Source organism: Mus pahari, chromosome X, assembly GCF_900095145.1.
Source record: "Mus pahari chromosome X, PAHARI_EIJ_v1.1, whole genome shotgun sequence".
Classification (NCBI taxonomy): domain Eukaryota; kingdom Metazoa; phylum Chordata; class Mammalia; order Rodentia; family Muridae; genus Mus; species Mus pahari.
Genome location: NC_034613.1, coordinates 40613968 through 40633504, shown reverse-complemented (window position 1 = coordinate 40633504; position 19537 = coordinate 40613968). Strand labels below are relative to the sequence as shown.

Genomic DNA, 19537 nt, shown 5'->3' with positions numbered 1-19537 from the left:
ATGCTTTGCTGACCAACGTCAATGGTGAGTAATTGTAACTCCTATTCTGTCATAAATAATGGTCCAGATTCTGAAGGAGTGGGGAGAGGTAGGCTGTGATTGAATTAGTTGACCCATTTGTCATTTTGTAGACTCATGCCTCATGTCCATCCCATAGGCACAGGAGGGAAAATGAGATGAAACTCAACTGCACTATTTCATTTTGTCACTGTTTTATTGTTTGTTGTTGTTGTTAGGCACATGTGGTAAATCCCCACTTATTCCTTTGACAAATAATGTCAGGTCCCATTAGCCCCCTAGGCCTTTGTTGTTTCGTTCCCTCCTAAAGATCTTTTAGTGCCTGAGGTTTGCTAGCCTCTGTCTTGGATTTCTGTATCTCTTTAGCCTTTTCATAGTACACATTTTGTCTAGAAATGGAACCCCTGTACAGAAAGGGGATAGACAGGTGACTACAGAAAAGGGGAAGACTTGGATAGTTTCCTGATTCATGTGTTTGGGGGAATACTTTATGTACATCAGCTATTTTTCTTTTATTTTCTCACAGCATGCCTAAAGAGTTTTGAACACGTCTGGAGTGACTCTCAGTCATGCCAATGGAAAATTCATCTGCAGGGACTAAATTCATCCTTCTTGGTATGACAGATAACTATCAGCTTGCAGTCCTACTTTTTGGACTCTTTTTTATTATTTATTTCATCACCGTGCTGGGAAACCTAGGGCTTGTGGTGCTAATTCAAGTCAGCCACCGCCTCCATACACCTATGTATTTTTTTCTCTCAAATCTGTCCTTCCTTGATGTCTGTTTCTCTTCCATCACAACCCCAAAAACTTTAGTCAACTTGTTATCTCAGTTACAGGAAGTTTCTTTCTTTGGATGTATGGCTCAAATGGGCTTGTTCATAATCTTTGCTTCTGCTGAATGTAACATTTTGGCTTCCATGGCCTATGACCGTTACACAGCCATCTGTCGGCCACTGCTTTACCATATTACCATGTCAAAAGTTCGTTGTCTCCTCTTGGTAGCAGGATGTTACCTTGGTGGGTTACTTAACATGGTTGTTGTAACAACTTCCATCACACAGCTAGCATTCTGCCAGCCACAGGTCATCTCACACTTCTTCTGTGATATCCCCCCACTGCTGGCATTGGCTTGTTCTGATCCCTGGGTAACCCAAATCTTGGTAGTTGGCTGCGGGGGAGTCACCCTTGTCACCTCTGTTGTGGTAATTCTTGTCTCCTACCTGTCTATATTCATGACTATCATGGGTATCCCATCAGTTTCTGGCAAACAGAAAGCCTTCTCTACCTGTGCGTCGCACTTGACTGCAGTTGCTTTGTACTATGGAACAACTATGTACACGTACTTGCAACCCTCTCGGCATGGATCTCAAGCAGGAAATCAGATGATCTCGGTGTTTTATACCATGCTGATCCCTATGTTGAATCCTCTCATCTACAGTTTGAGAAATCAGGAAGTGAAAGCTGCCCTACAGAAAATACTGAGGCACAGTCAATAATCTATTTTGTTTCTCAAGAGATAATAGATTTTATGAAGACTTACAATTTGATCAGCTTTGTTTTTCCTGTGCTACATATGAAAGCTTGTTAAGAACAATTAAATTTCTCTGGTTAAGTGTTTAGAACTGTTTGTGTAGTTAAGTCGAAATATAATAGGCCTAGGAAGATTATATGTGTAATATAATCTGTATTTTCTGAGACAGTTGTTTGATGAGAAGTAATTAAGAAGAAAAGATCTAAGTTTCAGTCTATAAATATATCATTTTGACATATTTATATGTGAGCTTATATAATACTAGTTAGAAGTTAAAATAATTCTCAGATAACAGGTAGGTTAGAATACCTTTAATCTCACCATGTTTTACAGAATTAAGCATAAGTAGCAAGTGGATTGTAACTGACACTGTTCATTCATTCTTTTACTTACATTGAGGATTCGCATGGTACACCATAAGTTGAATTAGATTCAGTCTACATCTATGCTAAGGATTCAGAAGGCTCCTCAATGTTCATTATTGAGATTTGAATGGGTAAAATTTTAAAACTACAAAATAGAGGGGACTCACTAATTAGATTTTCAAGATCCTTTATGAAAGACAATTGGTCATTGTTTATTGAGGCATCCATTTCTGAATTGCGCCCATGATTGCTGCATGCAAATTTTGATTGGAATTAGACCAAGTTCATTGTTATTATTGAATATTCTTACAACAACAACAACAAAAAAAAAAACCACAAGTGGAAGGATAACCCCAATTAACTTATTAGTCCATAGCTACTCATCAGAACTTAACAATTACGTGAGAAAAACATGGTGATTGTTATAGTTTCTAAATACTGTGCACAATGGGGTTGGTGGCACAGCTCAGGGGCAGAGAATGTGCTCAGATCACATAATGCCCTGTTTCATCTTCGCAACATTGCACCATTAGAAAAAAAATCTAAAGAATATAAAGCCTTATTTTTATGTTATAAATGAGAATACAATTTAGAAAATTGAACAAACTCTAACAATTAGCTGTGAAGAAATAATCTCATTGGTGTGGTGCAACCAATTTAAGCTTATTCCCGACTATCTTAAAAGTAAATGAGACACGGACTATGGTTATTTTATTTGGCTTTGACAATTACTGGGGGGGGGGGGTTAAACCCCTAATCTACTCTTCTAACTGCTGGCCTGGCTACATCCTCAGTTGTGTACCCCAGATACTTGCTGGTTCTCCTGGTCTCCCCTTTGGTGGCTTCCTTTCTCTCTATCCTTCTTCCTCCTGTCTGCCTGGTCTCTCCTCCTCCAGCAAGGTCACTCCAAACCCACTTACTTCTAATCCTTCCAGTAATTGACTGTAGCCAATTTTATTTAACAAATAGTTTTATATCAAGGAACAAGGTTTGCACAACAGAAGCTTGTAAACATGAAAAGTCACCTGACCGTTGTTTATCAAATTTAGCATTGCAATACAAAGCAACAGACCAGCTCAGGATTTAAGGAAAACAAGAAAATAGTATTTGTCTGGAACCAGAGATCATGGCACATACCTGAAATCAAGCAGTTAGGAGTCAGAGACACCAGCATGCTGAGTTCAGTGCTAACCTGGGCTGTAAGATGAGAATACTTCTCAAAATCAAAGACAAAATAAACATTTCAAATCCCTACCCTTATATTATAAACAAGCAGGAAAACCTCTAATCATATGCCTACATAGGTCCTGCTTACTTACGATAGGCTAAAAGAAATAAACAGAGCTCAAATTCATTTACAACTAGCCCTATGTAGCCCACTTTCTCTACTATATATTGTCACATTCTGTTGTGCAGTGAAGGCAAAATTAAAGTCTTGTCTCCTAGAACACCACAATAAAACAGATTTTGGGGGGTTTGTGGATGTTTATTATTGCCCCATAGTAGGGAATCTGAACCTGATTTTTTCCTTCAGTAATCTTTTTCCTTCTTAACCATTCTCTCTCCTCCACCACCATATCAATCTAATGTCCTCTCTAGATTTCTGTTCTTTTCTAGCCTCTGATACAAGTATGTATATAGATTGCATCATAAAATAAAAGACCATCTTTATGTACTGTTCTCCAATTTGGAAGCCAGAGTTAACAGGGACCACAAAAAGAACAGAGAATGGTACATTTCAATATTTTCAGCACTGAGACATCTTCAAGATTGAAAGCATAGCAGTGCAATAGACAATATGATGTCCTCATTACCTGGCTCTCAACATCTTTCTTTAAGCCATATCTCCAGAAACTCAATGACAGAAAACACTGGATTAATAAAAGCTGTTCTTTTCAGAATATCCTCAAGGGAAAGGGGATATTCTAGAAATCACTCAGCTAGTCAGTGGCAGAAGTAGAATTAGAATTCAGGCTTATTGATTCATAACCCCGAACACTATGTACTACTATGTTTTAATGTGTTGTCATGCTTCCTACAGCTGGGAGAATATAATGAAATGGACCTCATAGAATTGTGCTGCAAATGCTAAATTATCCCCTGGTTGTTTTAGCATGTGGAAATGCCCACCCGGAAATATACACCTTAAGAACCTCATAGAAGTTACAGATAGCTACGACCTGATCAGCTTTCATCATTTCTCCACAGGAAGTTATGGGCCTCAGGGGATATCAAAGTGCTTTAGTAATGGATATGCCTCACACATAGAACTGGCAACATAATTTTCAGGTCCAGAACAAGATGTATCTATGAAGATAAAGGCCTCTAAGGGAAAAAAAACCAACAGGAAACATTTTTACTAAAGCTCCTCAAACATAGCTGTTTTTCTATAGTCTTTTCTTCAACCTGTCATGCTGCTTTAAATTGGCTATTTTGTTTTACACCATCTCAGGGGCAGGGATGCTTAAGGGGCAAGTACAGACACTCATAGATACCCAGTAACCTTTTATTAAGACTTTGGTGTACAGGGTCTACTGAATACCAGGTTTCTCCTGCTGAACAAGAAAGTTAACGTTAACTTGAGCACTTTACCATTCTGCGAATAGGATGCCCCAACCCACCAAAGGTATTTTAAGTTTTAGCCAAGGTATATTAGAGACCTCTATTAAGATCATTAGTAGTTCTAACTCAGTCACGTGCAAAAGGTGATATTATGTCAGTGACAATTTGTAGCTAGGATAGGTGTTACCGTGTTCAACAGTAATATTTTGCAGATTTCTTGTACTTGAAATCAAGCCTATCTATGCTCACATATAAGCCTCTGAGGGTAGAGAATGATGAAATAGAGTAGGGTAGGTTGGATGGGGTTTAGGGAGCCATAGCCAAGGATCTTTTCTAGAGAAATATCGAGGCAATGAAAACAGGACTGTACACCACTAGGAGCTGTGAGCTCCAGCTATGCATGCAATTGAACTTGTAGACTTAGGTGACAAAAATGTTCAGCATATTAAAATGTCATAGATTTGAGGTTAAATTCTAAGTCAAGGGCCCTTCTCTATTTATAAAAAAAAGGGTTTCTTTAAAGAATAGAACATGGTAGTTAAGGGACAAATGCTGCTGACAAAGAATGGAGCTCAGTGGTTGCTTGCTTGAGTAATGTGTACAAGGCTCCACATTCAATTTGCATCATAATAAGAAAGAATTTAAGTTATAGTCAACTTGCCAGCCACTCAACTCTCCCTTTGTTTTCTAATTCTGTGATCTCAGGCAAGTTAATTTTTCTCTGTCTTAACTTCTTTATTTGTTAAAGAGTGAGAAGATGGCCTCTCTTCTATGATGATGAAAGTGATGTGCTGGTGAAACCACAAAATTGACTCATGATTTCATTTATAGCTTATAGGATTCTGATTTTCCAATCTCCAATACAGGAATTAGATGTCATATGCTATGAATGAATCTTTTACCAATGTTTGTTTCAGTTACTTTTATCAAGTCCATATAGCATATAGACAGACTTCACCTCCAGTGGCCTCCTAGGCTTATGTGGAACTACTTCAGATTTGTACAAACTAAGTAGATCTAGTGAAGCATCCCAAAGTAGGTTTTTCTTTTTGTTTCATAAAACTCAGGGCCTGACCTTCCGAGTCTCAAGATTACTAAGTTTAACCTTAAAGATAATTAACTCAGTTGTTTTGGCTTCTTCAGCAGGCTCCCAAGAAGTCATTTTCCTCATTGGACTCATAAATACTGGATTAATGGAAATGACTATCTGTGGGAATTTCTGAGGTCTCCTTCGCAGTCTTGCTGCTTTGGTGCTAGCCCTTAGGAGTTAAAACAAGGTGTTTCACCCATAGATTTTAGGTCAGCTTTCAGACCTAAGAGGTCTACCTCTTTCAAAGGTAGAAAGCTTATCTCAGTGGTTGAAGAGATGCTGAACATCAGAGAGAAGGTTGGAAGGGACAGTGAAGCTTCTCTGAGGAAAGGCAGCTGCCCTTCCCTCCCTCGCCCCCCCCCCCACCCCTGATGCTTTGATCAAACTCTGCCCTCTGTCTGCACCAACTGGTCAGAGTTGCAGACACCAAGGCTTGCTTTACCAGGAGCTGTGTGCACATGGCACTAGCTGTTCTGGGCTGATGATACCTTCTGGTCCTGCTCTGGGTGCTAGTGTTCAGAGCATCATCTGACTCTGGGCTCTCTAAGAAAGCAACTATGATTAGACAGCATCTCTGACCTCAGTCCCAATAAGTCTCCATGTTGGATCCTGTACATGGAGTTTATTGGTAGATATAGCAAAGTAAGGACAGTTCTAGAGTGTTCGGGGTCAGATGACAGTGCTATTGTCTAAGACAAGGATATGTTAGGGACTTCTTTGGCCTAGAGCTAATGTATCATCCATCTACTAATTAAGCTACTTGGAGATGCTGGAGTAGGAACACCCTATTCATGGGAGACTTTCTTGGACTGGCTTTCCAGATATTTACCTTACAATTTTCTGCTCTCTTTCAAAATGATTCCTGAGCCCTGGGGTTAGAATTATGATATATATATCAAATTTATAAAGAAGCATTTTCAGCCTCTCATTCTGTATGTTTTACAAGATGTGGGTCTCTGTATTAATCACCATCTACTGCAAAAAGGAGCTTCTCCGATGAGGGCTAAGAGATAACATTAATTTTGAATATAATTTATGAGCTTAGGAGATGGTTTATTACAATATCAATTTAGCAGAATAATAGTATTAGGTTCTTCCTTAGTACTGTGATCTAATCAGGCATGGCATTTTGATCTATGGGCATTCCATCTTGTTCAATGGGCTTTAAATCCAATCAGATTGTAGTCAGTTAGTCCTTTAATGCTTTTGTTACTATTACACCAGTGGGAATGTCTTGCTAGGCTAAAGTTATTGTAGCTGACAGGGCTTATACCTGTGTAAGACTGGGAATTACTTGTCTCCTCTGCTAGCATGCATAATACCTTCCAGCACCATGAAAACTATAGGAATAACCAATAGGAATGAAGCCTCCAGATGAGTACCAGCTTGACTTCTCCATGTTTCATGACTCAAATGCAACAGAGTCTTACCACTACATTCTGGAGGGTAACCAAAAGTGATGCCAATTGCCTATAATTCTTTAGCATTCCTGGGACCCCACTAACTAATAACTTCTAAGACATCACCCATCAGTGGTGCTTTATTTGATAGCTTATGGTATTTGGGAGCGACACTGCTTTCTTTTTAGCCCCATTATAAACTCCTTTTATAGATGTATATAATTTAGGATATTTCTGGAATTTCAAAGGCCTTTAGCATTGGTTATTCTCCCATGCTCTCTAATTTACCCAACCTTCTCATCCCCAACCCAATTTAATCTCTTCCATTCCAATATTCCCCTTCCTCTTCATACTCCTTGCCTTCTATCTCCTTTCCTTTCCCTTCCTTACCTCTATGAATAGTCCAGTTCAAACATAGATATCTTAATATCCAAAGGTAATATCTACATATGAGAGCAAATATGATGTGTTTGCCTTTCTGGGTCTAGGTGACTTCACCCAATGATTATTTTCAGTTTCATTAATTCACATGCAAATTTTATTTTCTCAGATTAATGGCATTCCATTGTATATATACTTCACACTTTTATTATCCATTCATCAGTTTATTGGCATCTAGGAAGTTTCCATTTCCAGGCTGTTATGAATAAATCTGTAATAAACATGGATAAACAAGCATCATTGTAGTAGAATACAGTGTCTTTTAAGAATATCCCCAGGAATGATATATCAGATGATAGATACGTATCCAGCTTTTTCTGACTGATTTTTATGGTGGTTGTACAAGTCTGCATGGGCGTTAAAAGTGAATAAATGTTACCCTTTCCTACATCCACACTACTATTTGCTCTCTTTGCCCCCACATAATATTTTATTGATTACTTGGTAATTTCTCATAATGCACCCCTATTACACTGACTTCCCAGTCCTCCCAGGTCTGCCTCCTCTTATGCTCACCCCTAAAAAGGAAAAAATAAAACAAAACAAAAACCAAAAATATACAAACAAACCAACGAAATACATGAGTCCAATTTGTGTTTCCCATATACTCAATGGAGCATGGACAAGCCCCCATTGATCAGGTCTGTAAAGAAAACTGAGTCCCATCTGCAACCCCACCAAAAGCCATTAATTATGGAGAATTATACTTCAGCATCTTATCACAATTTTTAAGAGTTCTCTTTGATGGCTTCTTGCATAAACTGTTACTATTTGGAGGGGTTGGGGTGGCATTAGGTGTAGTCAATGAAGCCTTCTATTGCCCCTCTTTTTCAACTGTGAGTCTTCTGTCACCAATGCCACTGCCTAACCCTTTATGATCATTGGGAGCATAGATCATACTTATACATGGTTTTCAATTTCAGCCACAGACCTCAGGATGGTCTTCCATGGCAGTACAGACCACAGACATCAACATATCCTTGGGGTCACAGGGCATGAGTACCACCATGGCTCTCAGCAACGGTAAGGACAATGGACACCAAAGCATTGTCTTTTTTAAGTGGGAGTGGGTGGGCAGGGGAGCAGGGTAGGGGGAGGGTATAGGGAACTTTTGGAATAGCATTTGAAATGTAAATAAAGAAAATGTCTAATAAAATTTTTAAAAAATAATTTATTTTTTATACTCCAAATTTTGTCCCCCTCCCCCATCTACCCTCCTACTTCTCCATATAATCTTAGTCATTCTAACTAGTATAAGATTAAATATCCATGTGATTTTAATTTCCATTTCCCTAATAACTAAGGATGATGAACATTTTTCACATAATTCTCAGCCATTTGTATTCTTCTTTTGAAGTACTTCTGTTCAGTTACATGTCCCCATTTTTATTGGGTTGTTTATTTTCTTAGTATTTGGTATTCTATTACAAATTTTAGTCACTAACCTTCTGTCATCAGAATAATACTGTGCTTTGTATAATTCCAAAAATATGGCTAAGCTGGCATTATTGGAGAACAGACACATGCTAGTTTATCCATGAATATTTTGAGTACACATTGCATGTATTAATTAGTTTTGCTGTGTAGAAGCTCCCAGAAAAGAACAGGGAGGGGTGTAGGAGACACAACACAAAACAGACATGCAGCCCTTTCTCTTTTAGAGCATAGAATATTGGCCCTGGAGGAAAAATGGTCAAGAACTTGAATAACAAGCCTGATAGAAATTGGTTTTATTTTAATATTTTTTTTTCAAAAAATTGTTTGTAAATTTTCTGTTTCAAACTCAATGAATATCTATTGATTTCTTTTTTTAATTTTAGAGATTTTTTCCTGCTGTAAAAGGTAACCCCAGTTCATAACAATCAAGGTGTTAATTTCTCTTTGGTAAGGATTGTCACCTTTCTCACACATGCTTGTTGACCCTAATAACTAATTGAATTACCTAGAATCACCCTTTCTTCATCTCATTGTTATAACCACATGCTCATTATTGAGGACTGGAAAATATGGAGAAAAGAGAGATATAAATTGAAAGTCCCAGCCTCTACAGACAGTCATCTCTAGTACTTTTGTATATTAGTTTTGGTGGTTTTGTTCTCTTAAGTAAATGCATTTATAATAGAAAAATGGGATGTTGTTTTTGTACCCTTCTCTTTTCACTTAAAATACATCAAGAAAATATGCATGTCATGAAGCATTGTCATTTCTCCTGCGTTTAATGATTGCATAATACAAAAGTGTATGGATGAACCCTTATGACTAATTGCTAACAAAGAACTTTGAAAAGGGTGATAGAAAGAACATATAGTTAACAATAGCTTCTATCAATGTGCTCAAAGCAAAATTGAAAACACAATTGAGGGTGTGACTGTACTTTATAAAATGCATAAATATGAGTACAAGCTAAATGAAGCTCTTGGGAAGGGGAATTATCTCCTGTGATCAAATCTCATATGAATACAAAGACTTCAAGTGAAATGAATTTGAATAAGTAGAAAAAAAAGAGGTTGAGGCAGTGAACACTTTTACTGGAGGTTTTTCATAAGATTGTGGAATGGGACATTCAGCTTACTTCAGCACAGAACATAACAAACAGAACCCTTGCAACCCAGGGAGGGTCCATTCTGAGGATGAGGGTTTATGGGGAGAATCAGGCAAACCTCTAGTTTTCTAGTACAAAGTTATAGGAGTGATTTGGAAAATTAGGGATGTGAGAACTCACTCCTGTCCTAGAGCAGTGTCTATGGAGGGTGGTAAACTCAACAGTTATTTGTTTATGAAGTATAGGAAACCAGACAAGAAAGATTAAGATACTAGATTCATCAAAGAAGGATTACTGCAGAAAAGAATGGTGCAGAATAGAAGGTGTGAAACTCTGGGGCTGACAAAGGTATTGAATGCACAGCTATCATAGTGGCTCGAAAATCAGCACCCAGAGGCATCTAGAACAGAATGTTTAAGGCAAATTCACAGACCCAACAGCCATTCTAGCTCAGACTCCTCATCCATGCTGGTGAAGTTTTCAGTTTCTAATCCTCGGAGTTGTCATAAAATCAGGATAGGTAATTTGTAGCTATCCCAAGGGGTAAAGCCAATTTGCATCATTTAAAATTCATTTAAGCCATGTTTAATTAACATAATATTTAATTCTACTTCAATTACTTTTAAGAACCCACATATTGCTTTGGGGAATTAGGAAAATTAGACAAAATTAGTGTGTCATAACATGGAACATGTTGGGAATCATTAGTTTAAACCATCTGGATCGATGGCTGTCTTCTTTCTACTTAGTAATTGCCTTTGATCTATACCCTGCATCTCCTGCACTCCCTCCCACACACCCACATTCAGTAGATAGTCTCTTGAGGAATGGGAGCTCTGTTATTTGTTCAACCTTTAACTTTATATCTTTGGATTCTTTATAATATAAAGTTAATCACAATGTCTATATAATTATGGAGACTCAATAAGATCATGTACCTAATGTAATTCATGAAAAATTGTCATTATTTGAAAACCGTAACCTAAGACCAATGCTGGATTTTGTGTCTTAATTCATTACTGTGAACTAATTAGAAGGAGATAATGGTAACGGCCACCACCAAGATATAAAATTGGGTGATTCTGCAACTTTGTTGTATGAGGAGTATCTAGTAGATAGTAAAATTAGAATTCTGCACTCCCTTTCTCTAAAGACACAAACACCATCACCAATGCTTCAGGATATGAACTGAGACTGTGAAGTTCTCGTCTCAAGCTATAAAAATATCCATCAAATAATAGGTTCCATGTTTGTGGAAAAGCTCAAACATGGAGATGTAGGACCTTAGGATGTGATTTTGCTAGCCTCTGTGAACCTGATAGGAGGTGAAATTGGAAAGACAGTAGCAGACAGGAAAGTACAGTTCCACTCAAGGATATAGAAAATAGCATCCTCTGGCAAGAATCTGATATGACTTCTCATGATAACTCATTCCAGGAGTTGGGTAGAACAGAAGAAAGATAATTTTTGCTAATTTCCAATTAGGTCCTTTCATATCTACTTCCTTTAACTTCGATCTCCATTCCATTTCTGGTCTTATCTTTAACAGTAAAATGTAATATAATGGGAAGAGTGTAGGTTCTAAATCCAGGTAGACTTAATGCCTCAACTTTCTGAAGTCTCAGTTTATGTAAGTCATGAGTCTTTCTATCTTCTCTACCTTGTTTTTTCTATGCCCTGTTCCTTTCACTACTACTTTATCTCATAACTTTCCACAGTACTGTGATCCTTATTACTCAAGGATCAGTTCATTGGTCAGGATATGCAGAAACTGAAAAGTCAATGAAATGATATGACTTTAAGATGGTACCCAGTGATATCCTACTTCAGAGACAAAGGAGGAATACAGACACTCCTGGGTATGCAAGAAATTTCCTGATCTAGAATGAATTCTAAAAAAAAAAAAAAAAAGTCACCAGGCAGAACAGAAGGACAACAGGCAGTAGCCACAATTCATATCAATAGACAATTTCATTCTCCAACTCAAAAGTCATGAATTTGGTAAATAATTATAACAATGCACTTTTGTACTTACATAGAAACATTTATCATAGAGGGAGACAATATTGAACTAGATTAATTCCAAACAATTTTTTTGTGCTCAAGTGAAAGTCTTATCATTCAAACTGATTAGATTAAAATGTCTTTTCTAATTGGGAGACTCTTAAATGATAAGAAGAAATAGTAGTTTAAAACCTATAATATAGTTTAATATTAATAATGATAATTTTACTCTAAAGAAATTAGTGATGAATGGAAAGCATTAGAAATAAATAAAGTACATAAAAATCTGAAAAGCAAAGTGGCATAATAAATCATACTTATCAATAAAGTCTAGTGAACCTAAATGAGTATTATGTAATAATCAAAATTTAGAGGTTTGTCCATTCTTTTTCAGTAATTTCTATAATTTTTTATATATTATTTTGGAGAAATAAGCAAGTTACTTTTGAAATTGTCTAGAGAGGGCTGGAAAGATGGCCCATCAGATAACAAGACATGTTCTGCCAAATTGGACAAAAGTAAGATCAATCCTGTGACCCATGTGGTAGAAAAATTCACATCTACTTTGACATCCAGATGGAATTATAGGTATCTCATAACCACATACCACCCACCACAGACATAGACATACAGACACCTACACACAGACACAGATACACAGATAAACATACAGACACACAGACACACACACACACACACATACACACACACACACACACACACACATATCCACTGTGAAAAAATACCCTGATAACCCCTCAAAACTGTAAATGTATGATCCAGAATATCTCTTCCTCAGTATCTAGCCAAAATAAAAAATAAAAATAGCTGCCTATGTAAGAACTTGTACATAAATGTTGATAAAAGCATTATTCACTGTGGCCAAGAGGTACAACAATTTCATATGTCTACTGATAGGAATTGGTATTTCTTTTGTACAATAAAATTTTGCTCATCCATACAAAGAAGTACTGATACATGCTATAAGATGGATAAAACATCAAAAACTCATGTCAAGTAAAATAAGTCCCATAGATAATACTGCATATTGCTTAACTGGTCCTACATAAGTGACATGGCCAGAAAAGTTAAAACTGTACAGAAAAAAAATTAATGTTGCTAGGAGCGTGGCTGGAAAGGAAACTAGTAGAGATTGATTATATTCATGGGTCTTCTCTCTTGAGTAGTCAAAGATGGTTTCACAACAACTGTGAATATATTAAAATTATGAATTGAGTACATTAAATGATGAAATGAATAAACATCATTGTGTATGCATTATGCCTCAATAAAGCTGTCAAAACAAACAAAAAGCCTCTCACAGTCTCATTCTAACCAAAGAATTAGCAATGTAATTGAGTTTCAATATTTAATATTTTTGTTAATATGGTGGGGAATTGGGCATGCTGGCTCCTATATACAATCCAAGAATTTGAGAGACTGAGGTAGGGGGAATCTTGAAATTGAGGCTGCCTGGGGTTACATAGGCAGAGTGCCTCCAAAAGGACAAGAATTTGTTTGGATAGTCTATAGGTTGGAGGTATAATTTGGTGATTGAAAATTTGTTTAGCATATTCAAAAGTGTGTTCAATCTGTAGCAACAGTCTCATATACAGACACACAGATATATATATATATATATATATATATATATATATATATGTACAGACATACACAATTATACATATAAACACACATATGCATACACATACACACATTCATACACACACTCACACAAACAAATGCACACATACACTCATACTCAGACACACTCTCAGACACTGAAACACAGACAAATACATGCACACTCTCACATACATATTTACACTCACACATACAGCATACATACATACACACTTAGACACATACACAAAACAGACACACTCAAACATACGTACACAGAGCTACGATCAGACAAATAGCAAAGGAAAGAGTATAATTTAGACAGTGATTGAAACAGAATTCTGAGCCTGCATTTCTAATCAGATTTCTACTTACTTATAATTTGTGTTATACACAATTGACAAAAATAAGCTATTGATATATATTTTAAAGACAACCTACATAGTGTAAACATAAAAAGAAAAGGACATCTTATAGACTGGAAGAAAATCACAAATCATGTTTCATGTTGGTCATATAAACTTTCAGAATCTCAGGTATACAAGTTACATGTCTGTAACCCTAGCTATTCAGGATACTGACTTAGGTTGATAAAAATCTCAGGACTTGTCTGAACAACATAATGAGACTCTGACTAAAAATATAAAGTAAGGGCCACACATGGTAGTACACACCTTTAATAGCAGCACTCAGGAAGCAGAGGCAGATCTCTGACTCTGTGGCCAGCCTGCTGTATAAGGTAAGTTTCAGGATAGTCAGTGCTACACAGAGAAATCCTGTCTCTATCTCATATATATCTATATATGTATACATATATATTTATGTGTGTATGTATACATAGGTACATATATATATACATATGTACCTATATATATATATATATATATATATATATATATATATATATATATATAGAGAGAGAGAGAGAGAGAGAGAGAGAGAGAGAGAGAGAGGTTGATTTTAAAAGCTCTGTAGAAGAGCACTATATATGTGTGTGTGTCTGTTAATGGATATGCATGTACAGGCATGTGGATAGCAGAGGTCAACAGTGGGTGTCTTTCTTCCAACTCCCTCCATGTTTATTTTTTAAAGACAGAGTCTTTTTCTGGAACCAGTGTGAGGGAATCTGCCTATCTCTGACTTCCATTCCCAGGGTTTGCATCACAGACCTGTGCTGCTTGCTCTACTTAGCTTTCTTTCTTTCTTTCTTTCTTTCTTTCTTTCTTTCTTTCTTTCTTTCTTTCTTTCTTTCTTTCTTTCTTTCTTTCTTTCTTTCTTTTACATTTCAAATGTTGTACTCCATCTGGGCCTCCCTTCCACAACCACCACACCCCATTTCCCCTCCCCTTCACCTCTAAGAAGGTACTCCCCCAAGCATCCACCCACTCCTGCCTCACTCTCTAGCATTTCCCTCCCTACACTGAGGCATCAAGCCTTGCAAAGACCAAGGACCTCTCCTCCCATTGATGCCAGATAAGGCCATCCTTTGCTACATATGTAGATGGAACCATGGGCCCATCCTAGTATACTCTATGGTTGTTTATTAAGTCTCTAGGGATTCTAGTTGGTTGATAGTTTGTTCTTTCTCTGTGGTTGCCATCACCTTCAGTTCCTTCAGTCCTTTCCCTAATTCTTCACTTGGGATCTATGGGCTCAGTCTGATGGTTGACTGTGAGTAACTGCATCTGTATTAGTCAGATGCTGGCAGACCCTCTCAGAGGAGAGCCATACCAGGCTCTTGTCTGCAAGCACTTCTTGACAATAGTGTCAGGACTTGGTGTCTGTGGATGGGATGGATCCCAAGGTGGGGCAGTCTCTGGGTGGCCTTTCCTTCAGTGTCTGCTCTACTTTTTCTCCATGCATTTCCATTAGACAGAAACAATTCTGGTTTAAAGATTTTGGGAGGGGTGAATGGCCCTATCCCTTATCTGGGGGCTCTGCTTATCTGGGTGGTCTCCTCAGGTTCTATTTCCCTGATGTTGGGTATTTTGGCTAATGTCATCCTGTTGAATCCTGGGAGTCACTAGCTTCCCTGGTATCTGGGACTTTCTAGTGGTTCTGCCTACCCCATTCTGACCCCCCCACACACACACACACTGCTACATATTTCTATTCATTTTTTTGACCTTCTGGACTTCTCTCTTTTCTACTCAGGCTTTTTATATAAGTTATTGGAATCTGCACTCCGATTCTCACATTTCTGGAGCGTATAATTTATTAAGTAAACAATATTCCTAAGCCCAAATCCTGCTACTCTCAATGGTGAAAAGGTTGTTTAGATTTTTATATAAATTATAAATATGGATAAATTTTGAATGGTGTTATCAGTGTCTATGCAGTAACCTTGAGGACTGGAGAGGTAGTTCAGTGGGTAATGCCCTTGATACACAAGCAGAGAACTGGAGTTCAAATACCCAGGACACAACTAAAAGAATGTCCTAGAACCCATGTGACTAGGAGGCAGAGAGAGAAAAATCACAGAAACATTACCCAAATAGCAGAGTTCTGATTCTAGCAAGAGGCACTGATGCAGTATATGAAGTAAGGAGTCATAGGAGAAGACATTAGAGTTTAACTTTGGGCCTCCACATAGATGTGAACACACATCTCTGTCCAAGCATATACAAACATGCATAAACACAGGCACAAACATCACACATATTTAAGACATCACACATATTTGTAAAAATCACAAATTTTGAGAATCACCTATTTTCTTCCAATGGAAAGTTGTTTACACGATTTTATTCTTTTTTCCCCTGTATTTCACGATTTTATTTCTTCGCTATTATAACATGGAGCAAATCCCATCATCAGTCACCAAATCTAGGCACTATTTCATATGCCAGCAAGTTTTCGCTGAAGAGACCCTGATATAGCTGTCTCATATGAGGCTATGCGAATGCCTGGCAAATACAGAAGTGGATGCTCACAGTCATCTATAAGATGGAACACAGGGCCCCTAGTGGAGGAGCTAGAGAAAGAACCCAAGGTGCTGAAGGGGTCTGCAACTCTATAGATGGAATGTAGGAGGCCACGGCCCTTCCCCAGGCCTACCCGAAGCTGCACCTTAAAGATGGCACCTGTTGGCTATGAAGCTTGTGGTAAACAAGTCCATATTTGGTGGTGATATGTTCCCGCTCTTCTGGTTGGCTGAGGCCGCGCACCTGGTGAGATGACGTGGCCTGCCGCGATTGGAGTAGATATGAAAGTATAAAAGGGCTTGTAGCCCGGGGCTCAGGGGAGATGAAGAGGGAGATGATAAAGATTGTTCAAGGTTCCTGAATAAACTGCTGTAAGAAGAACTGGTGTGTTGCGTCTTCCTTGCTGTGGGAGAGAGAGAGAGAGAGAGAGAGAGAGAGAGAGAGAGAGAGAGAGAGAGAGAAATGGTGGCCCGTACAGGGAACTGACTCCCCCACTGAAGAGTTCAGAACTTTCAGCAGTCAGGGTTTGCCGGCAGGGTAAGTTTGCAGTAAGTAGGATTTACAACCCCAGGAGTTTGGGGAAAGACCTTGGGGAAGCATAAAGGGTAGAGCAAGGTCGCCAGGAAGCAGGTGCCAAGGAAAAGTGAAAGTATAAAGTAAGGTCTTTAAGGATCCCGGAGCAGGGACAAATTTTGAAGGATACTGGAGTAGGGACTAATTTAAAAGGTTCTCAGTAAGGAGACATATTGTGCCCAGTAGAGGGACAAAGAAGGTTCTTGACAGAAACAAATTTAAGTGAGGTTAAGGTTCAAAGTTAGGTTCCCAGCACAGGGACAAAATTAAAAGTAAAGAGAGCAGGAGGAGATTGCTTTAAAAATGAAAGTAAGAACATTGGTGCAGCTGCTAGAAACTTGGACTTTAATTAAATCTTGCCTGGCAGACAGGAATGGAGGGTATGCTGCCAAGTTAGAAAAGTTTTCTTGTGGCCAGGCTGGGCATTTTAAAAGAGATTGCTTTCTCAATCACCCAAGGCCAACTACTGCAGCTCCCCGTGAGATATCTAAAATTATGTCCACAGTGTCGTAAAGGCTCATGCAACAGAAGCAGAAAAATGCAAACAAGAAGCCAGCAAAGGAGAAAAGAAGCTAAAGAACAAGAGAGTGAGGAGGGAAGTTCAGATGAATCATTTGACAGTGGAGATTAAGAGGGAGATGAAGAGGGAGATGAAGAAGATTGTTCAAGTTTCCTGAATAAACTGCTGTTAGAAGAACTGGTGGTTGCGACTTCCTTGCTGGTCAAGAGAGAACGCAACAATGGAACAACAATATGAACTAACCAGTACCCCCAGAGCTCGTGTCTGTAGCTGCATATGTAGCATAAGATGGCCTACTCAGCCATCACTGGGAAGAGAGGCCCCTAGGTCCTGCAAACTTTATATCCCCCAGTACAGGGGAATGCCAGGGCCAAGAAATGGGAGTGGGTGGTTAGGGGAGCAGGGCGGGGGGAGGGTATAGGGAACTTTTGGGATAACATTTGAAACATAAATAAAGAAAATATCTAATAAAAAAAAGGTGAAAGAAAACAATATTTCAACAGTACTAAAAACGTTGAAAGAATAGGTCTTGCATCACTCTTTACTACAGCACCAATTGCTAATATTTTAGCACATGTGTGTTCTTATGTATGCACTCTCTGTGTCTACCCATCTTTGTCTACTTTTTCTCTTACATACACACTACATTTTTTTATGATCCAACTGCTTTGTGTTCAAATTTCAGGTATTATGCCCAGTCTCACCCAAGACTGTCAATCTATACTTCACAAAAGCAAGGAAATTTCCATTCATATTTGTAACCATAACTGTCCCATCCAGCAAATAAATCCAGACTCACCATGGCCACCCATCTCACCCACTTCATACAATGTTTGCCAATGTCCCTAAAATGTCTCTTTCCATTTTCTGATTCAGGATTTAACCTAGTATCAGGCATGACTTTTTGACTTCATGAATTTTAGTCTCCTTCCCTCTAGATTATTTCTTAATCTTTGACATAAAATTGTGTTTGTTTGTTTATGAGGGTATACATGTGTGGAAGTCATAGGAGTTGCTTGCAGAAGTTACCTCTCTCCTTTCTCCATGTGTACTTTACACATTGTCTCAGGACATCAGACTTAGCAGGATACCCTTTGTCCACTTAGCCATCTTGCTGACCTACTATGAAACTTTTTAAAAATATCTTGATTCCTTAAAGAGTATGTGTCCTTCATTTAGCATGATGTTTCTTAAGTGAGATGTATTTTGTAGCTAATCCTGCCATATTTATGTTAATCATTACAGGCTGGATGCCTCTAAAAATGACATTGTGTTAGAAGTAGACAAAATATATCAAAGGGATATTTGACGGCAATTCTATTCCCATAGTGGTGGTTATAATTTTCATTACTTGTCAAGGTGCCTGAAAGCTTTCTCCAACATAGGATCACATGTTTTTCCTTCTGTAATGCTTAGATATTTTATAAGGAGAAATTCTGAGACTACCCTGTAATGATGGTCAATTAAATACCTTCTTATATGCCTTGACATTAACTGATGATTCTTCCAAAATGAGCCACTTAAGTGGTGTTTTCTTTAGACATCATTCCTTCTACAGTTATCTACCTTCCATTGTGGAGAAGAACATTTACTTTGCTCCAATTTATAAAACTAAGTTGTCAGAATGAACTCATAAGTAGGTTACTATATTACTAAGGATATACTCCAGTTTTCTTTTGAAACATCACGTTCTCTGGTTACCTCCTTAGTCTCCAACACAGTAAGATATTTCAGGAACATCTTGTATATTCACTGTTCTAATCATAGTATCAGTTTGTTTTTTAAGATTCCTTAAGTCCTCTGGGAGGAGTACGAGATCCATGGGTTCCTTGTCCTTCAGCAGGAAAAAGAAGAAACATATGGTGTGTATACAGCATATTCATTCTGTTCATGTATATCCCTCTCCCTCTCCCTCTCCCTCTCCCTCTCCCTCTCCCTCTC

At 38.0% G+C, this 19537-nt stretch overlaps 1 protein-coding gene across 1 annotated transcript; it reads left to right on the top strand.

Annotated features, from left to right (window-relative positions):
* Positions 1-587: 587 nt before the first annotated feature.
* On the top strand, positions 588-1517 carry LOC110313279 (olfactory receptor 1052-like). The gene has a single exon (XM_021187290.1). The coding sequence runs from the start codon at positions 588-590 to the stop codon at positions 1515-1517; it is 930 nt and encodes a 309-aa protein (XP_021042949.1).
* The last annotated feature ends 18020 nt before the right edge of the window (positions 1518-19537 follow it).

What these genes read in the sequence shown, in the direction of transcription:
- LOC110313279 (XM_021187290.1), top strand. Translation starts at nt 588, where the DNA reads ATGCCAATGGAAAATTCATCTGCAGGGACTAAATTCATCCTTCTTGGT.